This window comes from Clinocottus analis, unplaced genomic scaffold (assembly GCF_023055335.1).
Source record: "Clinocottus analis isolate CAN_PGR_092001 unplaced genomic scaffold, fCliAna1.0.p SCAF_5, whole genome shotgun sequence".
In the NCBI taxonomy this organism is placed as follows: Eukaryota; Metazoa; Chordata; class Actinopteri; order Perciformes; family Cottidae; genus Clinocottus; species Clinocottus analis.
The window spans coordinates 6292613-6309121 of record NW_027176207.1 but is presented as its reverse complement, the minus strand read 5'-3'; the positions used below and the strand labels follow the sequence as shown (position 1 = coordinate 6309121).

General features: G+C 39.1%; 1 protein-coding gene across 1 annotated transcript; it reads left to right on the top strand.

Moving 5' to 3' along the window:
- The first annotated feature begins 2608 nt into the window (after positions 1-2608).
- Positions 2609-16509, top strand: zpld1a (zona pellucida-like domain containing 1a). The gene is made up of 11 exons (XM_068601028.1): positions 2609-2745; positions 3168-3281; positions 3602-3822; positions 4561-4742; positions 5410-5482; positions 5899-5996; positions 11407-11487; positions 11589-11760; positions 12669-12771; positions 14300-14329; positions 14944-16509. The coding sequence occupies exons 2-11, from the start codon at positions 3176-3178 to the stop codon at positions 15117-15119; spliced, it is 1242 nt and encodes a 413-aa protein (XP_068457129.1). The 5' UTR covers positions 2609-2745; positions 3168-3175; the 3' UTR covers positions 15120-16509.

Below are 16509 nucleotides of genomic sequence, written 5' to 3'. Positions count from 1 at the left end.
AATCAACTCTCTTATCTGTTATGTTTGCAAAAGATACTTTAGAGGCCTCTCCCCTAGCACACTGTGATATGGTGTTACCTCTACTAGCTGGATAGTTTTCTCTTGGCCTGTGACCCTCCAAATCACATTCTTCTTACATTGGCGTCGTACTTTTTCGTTAGACACGAACAATTTCTCTATGTAACTTTTAAAACCGATTGTAACATAAGCAATGCTATATTTGATTGTTACAAGCTCCATTACAATTTGCGGATATGTCTGGTAGAGGTTTGAAGCATGCTGCATTTGGAGGGCCCGAGTCTCATGCCAGACTCTTATTTAATGATTTCTCTTCAGTATTCAATACTATTGAGCTATTTCTGCTCACAGAGAGGCTTAGCTGTCATTTAAAACTGGATCGTAGCCTCATTGATTGGATAATAAGTGTTTTTAACTGATAGGTCACACTTTTTGAGAGGTAATGATGTTCTCAACAAACTGCTCTTCCACCAGTTCCTCTCAAGGTTGTTGCCTCTCCCCTTCTTCACATCTTTTACACCAGTAAGTGTTGTGTAGCACCCTAAAATACGTTGTCAAATGTTGTTGTTCCAGACAGTATTGATTGGCGAAAAAACATATGCTTGTTATTGTGACTGGGACTTTGAAAGAATAAACGTTGCGAAACGGAAAGAAGGGCGTGTGTCTGGACATTTCATATCAAGGGTGCAACAGTTGCAGCAGCAAATAGTATAGGCACAGCTCAAAGGAGCTGTATTTAACATTCTGAAATTATTATAGCCACTAATATCATCCATCTATGTAAAGATATACGCATAAGTAATCTTGTGTTTTATTGTGTTAATGTGGAGTTCATATTGTCTTTTTGTCCTCTGTTTTTATGTGACCCTGGCTGAAAAACTAATTTCTATCTTGAACCTGAGATTCAAGGGGGAAATTATTATGTTCCTAAGGAGAGTATCGATGTTCCTGGAACAAATAGTTTATACTCGGGTAAAACCTCAACACTGATGATACTAACCATTAACAAGTTGCTCAGTTATCTCCATACATTTATTTTCCGAGATAATTTATAATTCATATGAATACGTAGCTGTCCTATAACATGAGCAGCTATTTACACACAACTACTGACCAACAGAAAGCCTTCACATGCCCCTGAAAGAGCACTCAGGATTTACCTAAGTTGCCCGTCACCCGAGTACTGTGGTTTGAAAATGTCATTCTGTTTGTGCTAAGTGATGAAATGTCCCAAAATGTTTTCTTTAGTCTGTTTTTGCCATGTTTGATGGATTAAGATGCCCTGCAGCTGATAAGACCAACTCAATCTAACAACCGGGCATATAAAGTGATGAAAAGAGTTCTGGGTAATTGAGGCGCTGAGGCCCTCTAGATGACTATCAGTCTGCAATGAAGCAATGCACTATCTCCAGTTTTGGCCAAGATTCTTCGAATTACAATTAATCTGGATTGAAAATAAGAAGTTGCCATTCCCTTGCTGTCAGTGCACACTTTCCCGTGGTACTCTCCGAGTGAATATCAGAGGATTGAAGCGCAAATTGGCTTGAGCTGTGGCGAGTCACTCCTGTCAGTGTGCATTGGCCGCTTCAACAAGATGTTTTAAACAAGAAGACCCTGCTGTAACACCTTTGAACAGTGGATTGATATAAAGTCACAGTACCAGCCGGAAATTTCAACAATTGATGATAACCACAAAGATGCTCTTAATCAGATGAGACAAACAAGGTAAGGGCAAACTATGCTTGATTTTTGTCAGAAAGAAAATACAAAATGCAAATACTCTAGGTTGGTGATGTTTTGCAGGACAGATTGTTGTTGTGTTGAAGCTTGTGAGAAATTATATTGGTGATGACAGATATATGGGGAAGAAAAATACATGTGGCAGTCTAAAGGTGAGTTAGTGCCTGTTTTTTTCCCACTGAATCTGAAGTGATACATTTTCTCAAAATAATGTATTTTGCATCTCAAATTTCATATTCACAGGATCCCTGTGTGTCCACTGTTTGGTTCACACTGCAGCAAGCCCATCACATATACTGCAATCCATATGTAAGAGGGGACAGCAAGGACCGGCTAATCCCTTGAAACTCCGTGAACTTTGCTTTCTTTTTCTTTGCTCTCTTTATGTGCTGGAAGTCCTGTGACCAGGAATCAAAGTTTAGGGATCAGGTATGAGGCCGGCAGCAGCTCGCAGCCCCACCAAGCAGATTGCCTGCTGCTGTGCTGACTGAGGACTGCCGCACACAAAGCATGAAAAGTGTGGATTCCGGGGGCCAAGAGCCCGCGTGGTGGGCTCTGCAATCCCCGACCGACCCGGGGAGAAAGGAACGGCTCAGTCAGCAGGCCAGGGCCACTGGAGCGATGAAAAGATAATTCTCCCCCCCGCCGCCGCTGGACCTCATGCGGCGTCAAACCATTTGTGAGCAGTGACACAGCCAGATTGGGCCGAAAGGATATGAGTGGGAAACTTCAAAACCTGCTCATGTTTCTGCGAACGTGAAAGGATTTGTATAACACATTCAGATTTGATGGACTTTCCCATGTTCACTCTGAACAGCCCTTTTTTGTTGACATGTTCAAATAATGAATCTCTTATGTGTAGATCCCTTTCCCCCCCTGCTCCCGAGTCTCGTTTCTAGTTGTCAGGTAGGGATGCTGTGCGGACCATTCCATCGTCTGTCCCAAGCTTATGGAGAACCGCTGACTCGCTGGCTTCCAGGAACCAGGGTGAGTGATTTTACTTTTCCTCTAGCAGCAATCTGCCTTTTTTCCCTCAAACTGTGGGGAATTTGTCTTCTGTCAGAGCTAGAGATGGCAACTACAAACTTGGTGCAATTACTCCTTAAAATTACCTGTTTCCTCAGGACTGAAACTCTGTGTCTGAGACACAGAGTTTCAGTGATTAGATCATAAGAGGTTATCACAGGACTATGAGACATGCACATAGAGATATGCCATTATACTTAATGAGCACGTTATCCAGCATCATTCTCATAACTTGCTGCCAAAGTAAAATACATTTTATCCTCTTGGAGAAGACTATCTTAGGTTTTTACAAGGTTAAAAATATATGAAGGATTTAATTTTCCGTAACAGATGTTTCTTTCTCTTTGTTTTTCCACTAAGTGCCCTTTCTTGCTCTGTTTCAGGTGCTGAAATGGAGCATACATTTCTGATTCTTTTACTGTTTAGTAAGGCTTCGTCAGTTGGAGCTCAATTCAATGGATATAACTGTGACGCCAACTTTCACAGCCGTTTCCCTGGTGAGGAGCTCAACACTTTTCTCTAAGACTTACTGGACAAATGTACATGTGAATGTCTCTTTAAAGTAAACTTCTTCACAAACTGGCTACTTATTCCAAAGTGAAATAATGACATTTGTTTGTCAACGAACCAGTTCCTAATTTATTATTTGAAATAAATTTAAGGTAATGGTTTTGGACTCTCATCCCAGAAGTGCACTTCTCACCTAAAACACATAATAATTTCAATAATTTCATCTAGATAATAAATCTAGCCTTAATATCATGTGACTCATTTTAATGCCTGTATGTATCTGTGTTTGTGTGTGTGTGTCTTGCAGCGGAGAGGGATATCAGTGTGTACTGTGGGGTGCAGACCATCACCCTTAAGGTCAACTTCTGCCCTGTCCTCTTTTCTGGCTACACAGACACTGACCTGGCCCTCAATGGCCGCCATGGAGATGCCCACTGCCGTGGTTTCATCAACAACAACACCTTTCCCACTGTAGTAATCTTTAGTATCAGCCTGGCGACGCTGGAGTCCTGTGGCAATTCCCTGGTGGTAAGAAAAGGAGGAATGCTGTAAATGCTTTTACATTATCACTGTCAGCATAACTGGCAAGGTTAATGATAGAGGTGGATGATTTAACTTTAATGGTTACAATGTCAGAAATAATTTAATACTACTACATTTGAGAGAATATTATCAAAGGTAACGCAAATATAGCTTACTGTAATGGCTGGGACAGTTTAACTGCTGAAAAGTGTCATAAAATCAATAGTAGTCTGAGATGACTAGACAGTTACCTTTGTAACATTGTGTATGCTAAATGTATACATGTGTATGCTTGTGTAGGCTGAAAAATTACAAACTGAAGTGGAAAATAAAAAAACAATGAAAAGCCTCCCAGCCATTTGTAAAAAAAAAAAGATCAGTGTTTTTATTTTAGCCAGTTGAGAGTATCCATGTTTGGATGTTGACAAGTTGTGTTTATTTTGCATATATTTGTAAGGGGTTGCTGTTGGGTCCTGGAGGCTGTCAGGATGATGAGTGAAACACAAACCTCAAACTAGTTTAAAGTGAATCTGTTCTGAGCGAGCTGTCTCTCCTCAGTGTTTAGCTGGATGCAACAGGACAGTTCCTTTATGGTCCCCGCTCAGATGGAAAGGGATGAGTTAGCCTGCCTTAGCACGTCACTGGTATGGCTGATGGAATCAACCCTGGTCCAGTCCAGTGCGCCCACAGTGAAATAATGGTGGTCAGTTAGAGTGCTACTCACACTGGTGTTGTTCGCCTCAGGTCTCTACGGCTCAAGGACCCAACGCTTATGGAAACCTGTCACTGGTGCAGATTGGAAACATATCAGGATATATCGACACACCGGATCCCCCCACTATCATCAGCTACCTGCCAGGTCTGCTGTACAAGTTCAGCTGCAGTTACCCACTGGAATACCTGGTCAACAACACCCAGCTGGCTTCGTAAGTCTCACTTCTGCATCTTCATTGATTTCAAAGTGCTCTGAGTACAGAGAGTCAGCAAGCCATCCACTGAAATGAGTTCAAATATATACCAAATGGAACAAGAAAAAGTCATCGACGAACATTTTGACAACTGAAATACGCAGGGTGGACAAATTACAAAAAATAACTTTTTCCAGAATTGATGCTATTCAGTTTTTATTGACTTTGTATCAGAGAGGGTATAATTAATCTGTGTGATAATTTCTGATGATGTAGTTTGTAATGTCAATTTATAATCATTATGCCAACGGGGTGAACAAAATTCCAACACATCCAATACATAATTATTACCGTCCACACACTAAACTCTCTTCCTATAAAACTAATATCACTCCTTCATCAATGAGGAAGAGAGCTGCTTTTGGTCCGGTGGGAGTGGTCAATTTATCCAGTAAACTTTCACTAAACCTGCTCGGGACCAAGTTAAGGGATTTGGATGTGTTGCTATGGTGATTTTTCTAAATTTGCTTAAAAAAAAACAAAAAGCCTGTGTCATCTTATCCTCAAAATTATCCAGCTAAGTCAGTAAACCAGGTACGAAATATAGGGCCCAGAACACAAGATGCAGCAAGTTTGTTCTTCTTTTTTAATATTGTAAATTATGTTATCTTTATCTTCATTGAAGGTCAGCAGCTGCAATCTCAGTGAAGGAAAGCAATGGTACTTTCATCAGCACGTTGAATCTACTACTTTACAATGTAAGTTCACATCAGTTAAGTCAAAATATCTGTTATTTTGCTGCAGAGCAGAGGAGCTTATAGGCTGCTGCATTGGAGACAAAGGCATATACCAAAGATATAATAAGCCAGCAAGCATCAAAGAGCGCTCAAAGCTCTGCAGCTATGTTTTAAATCTGCAATTTCAATGATTTACCTTTTTAATTCTATGATTGGAGAAAACGTATCAATTTACCCAAAATTAATGTAACACAATACCGTCCATTTTGTGAGTCTGAACCAAGCGTCAATAAAAGGGATTGTGTGGAAACCAGATTATAAATATGCATGAATTCATGAAGTGTAGTGAAAGTGAACAAATCCTCATCAACATTATGAAGGGAAAAAGTTGGTAAACGTGACAAACTTGCTGTTCTGCTATTGTTATTTATGTACAGGACTCGTCATACATTCAGCAGCTGTCCATCCCCATGGCAGGACTGACCCTGAAGACGCGAGTGTTCGCAGCCGTAAAAGCTTCTAACCTGGATCGGAGGTATTCCATCCACATCCAACCATTCAATCTCAAAGTTACTTTAGACCAAAACTACATAATTTTAGCGGGAGAGTAGATTACCATATTATTTTATGTTGTCCATTGTTAAAAAATGCCATTGGTAATAGCACAATGTAAGCAACCCATACTGTCCGTGTAGACTAGAGGAACACACAGGGCTATAAAATGGCCCCTTTGGGTGCAAAACAATGTGAAGAACAACACCACTGACCTATATTTAGGTGATGTAGAAGCAGAGTAGGGATTCGTGGGACAACTCCATCTTCCTCCATGGAGTTTTACTCTCTTCTACATTTAAGTTATGCCAGATCACAGGAAGTTAAAAAAAAAGAGTAATTTGTTCATTAGACTTATAATAGGGATGTCTCAAAATAAAAGCTTATAAATTAAATCATCCTGATCTATGAATGTGTTTAAGACAGATGGAAGATGAGGCTTTTTACTGTTTTTTGTTCACCTGACAAGAACTTTCCTCCCATGACGCATACAGTGCAGGGATGCACCAATTTAAAGTCTTTCTTGGCTCTGACAGTCTCTTTAAGACTCACAAATTGTGAAAATAGCATGAGCACCACATTGTACATCACACTGCTGGTCCTCGAGTTCTGTTGTTGGAAATACATTCTGCTAAGTACGATTGGCCTCTAAATCCTCTAATATTCTCTCATTAGAACAGATGTGTTTAATGAATTTCATGACCAGCAGCAGCACATCCTGGGAATTCAGACTTGTATACCTTCTTAACGTGACATGATTTGACTATGTGAAGCCTTTGTGTTGTGGTCATTTGAACTGTAGGCTTGTGGTGGGTGGGAGATTTTGCCTTAAGGGGAAACAGAAGGACACTTCACAGATTTTAGGGGGACACGGCTCATTGTTTATCACTTTATTCATACTGCCTGTGTCATCAGTATTCGTTTGTCCATTATAAAAGTATTACAAATATTATTTCTTATTAATACAATGACGAAAATATTGCTAATTTCAAAAGTTGTATTGCTCGAAACAAGACCTACTTAGATGAAAAGTGCACTTTGAGTGTATTTGCTTGAGAGGCTCCAATTTTACACATTGCACATTGGCTCACATGAAGGTACTTACATCATTTAAATTGTGGTTTGAGATGGGAACATATTTTCCCCTCAAGCATATAACCTTATGTGAAAACAACCATTTGGTGTCAAAATCCAAGTGGAGGAACAATAAGTAAAACATTTTTGAGTGGATTGGGACTTTCATTGAAAAAATCAAAAGTAACTTGATGACCTGTAATGTACTTTATTCTACGTATCCTTACACCACAGTTTGTATGATAGCTTACGAAACATTATTAGTCATATTTTGTGCATTTTCTTGCGAAAGCAGCAATTGTGTCAATTTACGGTAATTACATGCACAATGTCTTTTCAAATTAAACTTCCGTCTTTACAGGAAACAACTTAGTTAGGTTATGGAAACAAAACTACTTAATCAAGTTTAAGGAATGATCGGGAAATACTTTGTCAGCTTTAGGCAACAAAACTACTTAGTTAGGTTCAGAATTATTATTTTGGGAGGGTTGAAATAACCCCAAAAGTGCAAGAACTACTTCATACAAATTACGTGACAAATTCCTGGCTGAAAGACTGTTATATTGTCAAACCCATACTTCTTCTTTCATTCCCGCTCCTTGAGTGCTTTAGTGGTCTTTATATTTCGTTGTTCATAATAAACTGAATAACATTCATCAAATTTTCATGGGATATCTATGAATTACTTACTTAGTTATAACTACTATTCTGAATGACACTAGCCTGCTTTATTACCATTTAGGCAAAACCACCATCTTTCCTAAACCTAACCAACATGCTTCAAGCAGGAACCAAGTCTCTGTTGTCAAAGTTTGTGCGACCGCCATACATCCTGACCCACTCTATTTGGCTTTTGATGCAACCTATCAGAATTTCAGGAGCAAGACCACACCTCTAACACACCTCTTTTTACGTTCTTATAAATATCCACCTAACCCACTGTTGCATTCTACATCAGAACCGAGAGCCCATAACATTGATCAAAACACTTAATAGGTAAGTAACTTTCTAACGACCTCATTTCACGATCTTATCTACTCACCTCGTTTCCACTACGGATACCATCTTGCGATCCCTTTTCGGCGACAATCTTTTCAGATTGGACCAGAACAAAGTCCAATGTCTCCCGAGCACGCCAGCAAACAAAATTGGAAAACTCCTTCACCGCTTCTATAATCCAGACACCTCTTTTCGCATTCCAAAGCTCAGGGAAGTGAGCAAATCCAGCAAGCCCTTTCATGGTTCATTTTCCGCTCAATTCATCCTTTTTGAACTAATGCAGTTCAACCAACTGTAGCTCAGTGGTGAGCAGAGTCGTTCTTCAATCAGAGGATTGGCAGTTCGCTCTGCTAGTCCATGTCAATGTGTCCTTGGGCCTCACGACACACAGCTGGCTGCATCATCTCCACGCTCCAGCGTGGTCCCCTAACAATCAGCCTTATGACATCAGCCATTTTTGCCACCCAGACCCAGCTACCTCTCCAGCCAGCCTTAGCAGTGGAACCTGGCAACAGTTTGACAGCGCCCCTGCCACTTACTTTTCATAGCCACAGCAGCCCACCTCAGCAGGGTCACCTAGCATCGGGATGCTAGTGCCTCCTGCAGCCCATTTCCAACTACTGCTGCAGCTAACTCTAGCTGGGGCTTCCAGCACCAGGATACCAGCTCCCCCCCGCCGTTATCCTCTTCTAAAGCTTGGTGTAACTCCTGGCACTGGGATGCCAGATGTTTCCGCCTCCTAGTTCAACCAGTTCTTGTTTTTTGCTATGCAAGCTGGAGCTACCGGCACTGGAATGCAGTCCCCAGCTCTCATCCGCAGCCCTTACAGCATTCTGCCCTCCCATTCATTCCCTTTCCTCCATTCCAGCTAAGCGGGCAACCACCAACTTCACCCTCGCTACAGCAAACCTTCCATTTGCCATACCAACTCTTTCAGTTCTCGTCCTTCTCCAGTCCCCACCAACCTACGTAAAAAAGATCATCAATGGTAATTACAGACTTAGTCATTTTCATTATGCCTCCTCTTCCCGAACTGCCTTCCAACAGATTTCCTGAAGGCAATGGATACTACCCCTACCTGAAAGAGAAAACACCCACCAGCTCCAAAGAACTCAAACTCACAGAGTTCGCTTACACTTTCTCTCTTTTTAGAGATGTCATCTGTTCATAATTCTTTACCGGCAGCAAGAATTGGACCACTATTTAGCAATAATTTTAAATCTGGCCCTCTGTTTTATGGTACTTTAAAAAATACCATATCCACCTTGCTTTGAAAGCTGCTGCCTGTCTGTAGCAGTTTAAGGAGGACTCATACTAGGACACGCTCGACAAAGAGATTTACTGTTGCATCTTTGCTGCCTGTGCAGCCATTACTTGCTCCTTATGCGATACTCCGTCCCACTCAACCTGTTTCTGTTCTATTATTGCCCATGCTAAGCCACAGTTCAACATTTACTTGCTGATCGCCCTGGCCCCTCCAGCACCCACACCTCCATTACACACTATATTGTTAGCCCCATTCATTACATTTCCTATAACATATGTTATAGATAAAAAGGGTAGGCCCATAATTCATCCGCATTAACATAACATAGCAATAACGATATTAGTTGCAACATGTCCCAATCCTCCATACCAACTCTTTCATTTCCAGGGTGTCAGCATAACATCACTTCTACTAACCAGTCACTGGTACCCTGATAAAAAAAATGCTTCAACTCAGGATTACATTTTTCTGATTAACTCAACAAAGAAAAAGCTCAACCAAATTAGCCTTCTATCCTCCAATTTCGGCATTGACATTCAACTTGTAAATCTTTTGCTGCTGATCATAAACTCATGAAACTAATTAACTACTAATACTACTAATTAATATCATTAATAGCTTAACCCCTTCAACACTCTCGTCTTACTGGACAGGTTGGAAGAGTTTCCACTATTTCAATGACCAGAACGATACAACCTCCCCATCGCTTGATCTGGAGTTTGACCTGTTTTATTACATTTGCTCATTCCGTTATGGCCATCAAAACACCTACCATCAAAGCTTACCATAGCAGCATAAGCTTCTTCTCTAAACTCTAAATGCTGGCCTCAAGTCATCCTCAATTAGCCACACTTCTTAATGGTCATGTATGTAAAAAGCCCACACAAAATCCTGGTGCCTTCCCCTCACTTTTAAATTTCTGCTTTCGCACTATCTGCTCCAGATACAGCAATCATCCCATTAATTTCACCTTAGAAAATGTTCTCAATACACTCCCTCAGCCCTCCACCTTGACCCTCACAGCCACGCCTGCATATTAGACTTGTTTTATTTTTTAGAAGACAACATGACATTCTCCTTAAAGCGAACCAAAACTAATCATTCCAGCCAACTTACATCCATCTTTTATTTTAAAATACAACCATTGCACAGTCCATGAGAGCCCACTACTGCAGTTCCGGAAATCCCAGAGCTTATTACCAACAAATTCTCTCTTCATTGCATAATCCGGTCAAGTAGGTACTAGATTCTTGGCACATTCTCTTCTCATCTGACGTTTCTCGTGCCCCTTACTTTTGACACTGTTTTAGGTTCAAAGCCACTACATACTGTTGCTATATCCGCTTAAATCTCAAAGATCTCAGACAAGGTTATCTCAAATAATTGGGGTTTTGGGGGTTAGTCGTGCCATGGCAGATTCCTTACAACTCATTTGACAAATCAGACAAAGTACATGTTCAAGACCTTCATTTAAGTTTGTATTAATACATTGTGAAAAGCATCCTGTTGATAGTGTGGTCCTTGTTAGTTATACATACGACATGTAATGCTTTCCACATAAAAAAAGTAATTTGAGGGAGCAGCAATTACTTTTCTAAGCAATAAATAATTGGGGGGGAAAAAGTAGTATATGGATATCATTTCTAGTAGACAGGGTTGTAATAAATAGTTGTACCTATTGAAACAATAGAAAGATCGTCAGCAGGAGAGGTGAGCATTAAGAGAAGTCCTTTGCATCGACATGATCTCAATTGCTTTTAAATCCATCAACTCTGGACACTGCAAAAATGTAAATCTAAGTAAGATGAAATATCTTAAATCAAGGCATTATACGCTTGTTTTTTGATTGACAAGATATTTCTTCTTATCAGGCAGTTTTTATTTTAGAGCATTTCACTTGTTTCAAGAAGTCTTGGCAAGTCAAATTTTCCTGTTCTGTTGGCAGATAATTTGTCTTATTTCAAGTAATATTTCCCTCATTTTATTACTTTTTTTTCTTGTTTTTGGAAGCTGAATTTTTGCAGTGGATTTACTAATCTTTAATGTTAAATAGATGGAACGTTCTAATGGACTACTGTTACACCACACCGTCTGGAAACCCCAACGATGACCTCCGCTATGATCTTTTCTTTAGGTAATTCAAAATTGAAAACAGATCTATGATTTTGTTCAGTTCTTATATTTTTGTTGTTCTCCTTTCTATCAACTTTTTCTGATTTTCCCTTCCTGATCCAGCTGTGAAAAAGACCCCCAGACCGCCGTCTTTGAAAATGGGAAGAGCCAAATGGGCCGCTTTGCCTTTGAAGTATTCCGCTTTGTAAAGCACAAGAATCAGAAGATGTCTACAGTCTTCCTCCACTGTGTCACCAAACTGTGTCGATCGGATGACTGCCCAATGCTCATACCAGTGAGACTAACACAAAGACACTTTCACACATAACAAACTATTAAGAAAAAACACAACACATTTTGTCAGGATCTATCTTACATGCATCTACAGGTCCATGTTTTGGGGAAAGCATGTGACAAACGGACTCAAACATTCACTCATACACTACAAAATTTTAAGGTACTTGTAATTGACGTTAGATTTTACAAACAAAACATATTCTTGAAATATTATGTATTTTTATGAATTAAACTACTAATATAAAACTACGACCACTATGAACATCAGCTCCAAGTTATCTATATTAAATTATTCTCACATCAGTCGCTTGATTATCAAATATTAAAGGATAACAATACAACACTGGGTGATTCTGTACTTTGATGTTTGCTATTTTAATTACGTTTTGCTTTAATACTTTAACAATTTAATAATTTGAATGCAGGCTTTTCATTGCAGTATTTTGACATTGGTGTAGTGATACTTTAAGATCTAAATACTTCTTCCACCACTGATAACCAGACAAAATCAAAAACCAAGTTCCTCATAAGTTTCTCATCACAAAAGAGATCTGATTTTCAAGTAATCAGAGTAATCAATAGAATGGCAGAGCTAGGTGCAGATGACTGGAAAAAAAGTTAATCTTCCAATATTTTATGATGATTTTAGGGCACAAAAGCATCATTTGGGTTTATTTAGTGTATATTACTGCTGTATGTGGGTGTATTGAACATCATTAGTGATATAAAGTGAAATAATTAGCTGTTGTTACATGAGAAAATGGCATACTAATCATAAATGGTCAATTTTTGAGATTTGGCTAAATTTCAGTACTAAATTAATACCTCAAAAATATTGTACTTCACAATTAAATGCAACACATATATAGTACCAAATATATATATATATATATATTTTTTTTACAGATCTGTGGCAGCAGGAAAAAGAGAGATGTCATAGAGGGACAGGAATCAAATGCTGCATCTGGGAATGCCGTCCTGACTGCTGGGCCAATCATCACTCGGAGTGGTATAGTTTCTGATATTCCTTTCTCTCAGTGTCTGTTTACCACCAACCACCTTTATCTTTCTGACATAATCCAAACTGCACTGTTACTGCCTGAGGAGCCTTTTCTTCCAAACTACTACCCAATACATTAAGCCAGGCTCAGAATACAGTAGTTCTGGACCAATGTATCCCTGATTTACCCCTTTTGACAATCGGAGGAAACACCAGATTATCTGGTAATGTGAGTAATATCCATCATCAGCTGATGTGTTATTATGAATCCCACTGCTCTTCCTACCAAAAAAATTGTCGAGATGACTTGAACTCTAAAGATGCTGTTTTAGTATGCACATTACCCTTAAACATTTCCATTTATTAATATATTTACTAACTCACTGCACCTGTAGTTTAATGTGCTGGTGAAATCAGAACCACGAAAAATAACACAGAAGTTTTGTATCTGCAGTAGGACAGGACCCAGGCGGGTGGCATACATACAACTTTTTTTGCAGTCAGAAGTTGCTATAATAAATTAATATAGAACAATCAATTAACATCCACGAAGGGTAAATTAACAAGTAATGTTGATGAAAATTTTCAGGAATGTAGCTAATGCTTACAGCTTAACTGCTGCATTGCTGTTGAAATTAATTTACATTTATATGGGAAGTTTCGTTTCCTCAGGGGTAATAATTAGAGGTGGAAATCTCTGGGCACCTTTAGATTCCAATTCAGGGGGCGACGATGCAACTATAAAATGATTATGGATTCCTTTTGATTCATCAACATTTTTCTATACACAATTTTTTTTCTCACTGTGACTTTCTGCTATTTTTTAAAACACTGCAGATTCATAATTCTAAAAAAATAATTTACTTCTATTATCTTTTATTAATTTAATAATAGTAAAAAATATAAGAAATTTGTCAACTGGTGTGTTACAGTTTGAAGCACTGCAAAGAGAACCAACAAGAAAATAAATAAAAATTGGGGTTGTAGCAGCATCCTTGTGGTCAAAACACAAACTTTAGAAAGCTCTAAATCATGTTATCTAAAAAGCTGCTCTTATTTACAATAATCTTAATAATGGCTTGTATTGTGTGATATGCCACTATTTTAGTCAATGTTCACATATGCTCATATGTGAACATTGACGTTATGTGTGTGCTGCAACACAATTTCAAAATCAGTTTGGAGTCTGAGCCCGGCTTGAGCTTTTATAATTCTTCTCTTTCTGTGATTTCTTTTTTTTTCGTTGAAATTTTTTATTTTTGTTTTTGGACAGTAGCTTAATTTTCTGTGATTTCTAACAGTTCCATGTATTATTTATATCTGAGTGTATTTTCAGATTGGATATATTTAGAGTATATCAAACCTAAGGTTGTTAATTGATGGTGATAACTTATGTTCTCTAACTAACTCTTGATGGTTAGAGTGCGCTGGTACGCTGTTGACTCTTGTAGTATACAAGAAATGGATAGCACACAATTGGACAGTGAAGTACTGTATTGCTGTTACCCATGAATGCCCTTTACTCTTTTTTTCGCAGATGAAACGCCAACCAACAACTCTCAACTAGGTAAGCTCTCACATTCTGTGCATTGTGTTGCATTATACAAAAGAAATGATATGAAAGTGAGCCATTTAAAATAGTAAAGGCCTCCAAAAAAAGACTCACATACTCTTGTATACTACTATATTGTATCATTCTGTCATGTTTGAAGCGTGCCATGAGTTACATTAAGAGCCCATCTCCCCCTGCCTTTATTAATTGCACTTCAGTCATTGATTGCAATTAAGTGCCAAGCAAAGAGTGTATGCATTTTTTGATAATAAAAAAAATGCCTGATGTAGCATTTATTGTTGCTTATAGTTATATTCTGTTGTACTTGCTTCAAATGTCAGTGAAGAAATTGCTCTACCTACTGTCATGATGGATTTTTCTCTGACTGTTGATGCCGTTTGATTGCTGGTGTTTTAGATGGTTTAATAATTTTCTGCTATCAAACACCACTGTAGTTGAGTACTGTCCAGTAATTTTTCTTAAGAACCACAAAAACAAACCATAAAATGAATTGGGCTGTGAAATGCCCTGTGCACCATTAATAGGTTAATAGGTTCTGGGATTTGGCATTCAAGTTGAAAATGTTGAAAGGTGGAAAAATATGCTTCTTTGTGTTTCTGCTGCTCTAGCCCATCTGAAAGCTCCAGGATTTCAGATGAACACAGTGACGAGCGCGCTCATCTCCGGCGTGATCATCCTAGGCGTCATGAGTGTTTGCTTCTTCGTCTTCTCCCTCACTCTCCTCAAAGGCAAAAGTTTTCCTGTCAGCACCCTGTCTGGAGTCCGCAACCCAGCCTTCAACTGAGCACCAAACACAACTCTCTGCAGACTTTCCTCTACAGCTGAAAATGATCAGCGAGTCGCAAACAACATGATGTAACATGATGTTGGTCCAGGTAGTCATTTTTACAGGAGAATGAAAGCTAAATGTCGTAGGTCTGTGCAATGTGCATTAGTCTAGAAGTAAAGCAGGACTTTTCATATGTTGTTGTGTACTTTGTGTTTCAACCATGTGGCAGGCGAGGCTTCACCTGCCTGTAATTATTTGTCATGCAGTTTTGACCCACATAGCGGGGACACTCATAACTTAATTCATTACCTCAGCTATACAGCTTTCAATTGCAGGGTATAGGATCAATTCAAAAGGCTTACATTACACGATAGTAGTTGGTAAAACATACAATTCCTGCTTCGAGGCGGAAATGAGAGCACTTTTGGATGAATATAACTTGAGAAAATGAGGCAATTCTAAAACCTTCAATTCATTGATTCAGCGAACTAACAGAAAGCCTCAGGCATGTATGTTAATGAGTCCCAGAGCCCACGAAACTGGGTGCAGAATTCTCATTCATGATCTCTCCTTCATCCCCCATATCTACATAAGAGCGAGCCATGAATTAATTCCAGACCTATTGTAGTCAAATAGCAAAAAATACTGCACAGCCTGGCCTTACAAGAGCATGTAAGTCAATTTGACATATTTAAAACACAAGTCAACCATGAATATTAACATAAACCAGAAGTATGACTTGAGAGGACTTGAAAGGTACTTGAGAGAGCTCCCCAAGTTATGGAAATTATACATTTTTGCCACTCTAGCTTGATGCTACATGTGACTAGCGCACCATTCTGTAAAGCTTTCAACCTACAGAATCTGCCAAATCTGTTGTAAAACTAAGCCTAAGCCACCTATCAAGCACTGCATCCAGCCAAAACACTTTCTTCCCAGTGAAAAAACAGAAATATAACTTATTTGGCCTTGATTGGTGTCTAAAGGACCACATGCTTCCTAGTCAGGCTCCTGACTTGTTTTGAGAGGCGTTCAAGGCACAGAAAAAAAGTGAAAGCAATTCGAGTCACATCAGCTCTCATACTACGGGTCTCAAAATGTGGAACTTGACTCATTTTGAGTGGCTATAAGGGCTATCAGTCTCATTTGGATGGCTTTAGACGGCTCCCATAGGCTTGCACGATTTAAAAAGAGGGGTTTTAGACTAAAAACTGCCCTTAGAATGGCCGAGTTAGGGGCAGATGACTAGAGAAAAAAAGTTTATCTTCCAATATTGTATGATGATTTTAGGGCACAAAAGCATAATTCGGATTTATTTAGTGTATATTACTGCAGTATGTGGATGTATTAAACACCATTAGTGATATAAAGTGAAATAAATAGTGTTACATGAGAAAATGGCATC

Coding starts and splice junctions, on each gene's coding strand:
- zpld1a (XM_068601028.1), top strand. CDS start 3,176: ATGGAGCATACATTTCTGATTCTTTTACTGTTTAGTAAGGCTTCGTCA. Junction 3,282..3,601: donor CTTTCACAGCCGTTTCCCTG/GTGAGGAGCTCA, acceptor TGTGTCTTGCAG/CGGAGAGGGATATCAGTGTG. Junction 4,743..5,409: donor AACAACACCCAGCTGGCTTC/GTAAGTCTCACT, acceptor TCTTCATTGAAG/GTCAGCAGCTGCAATCTCAG.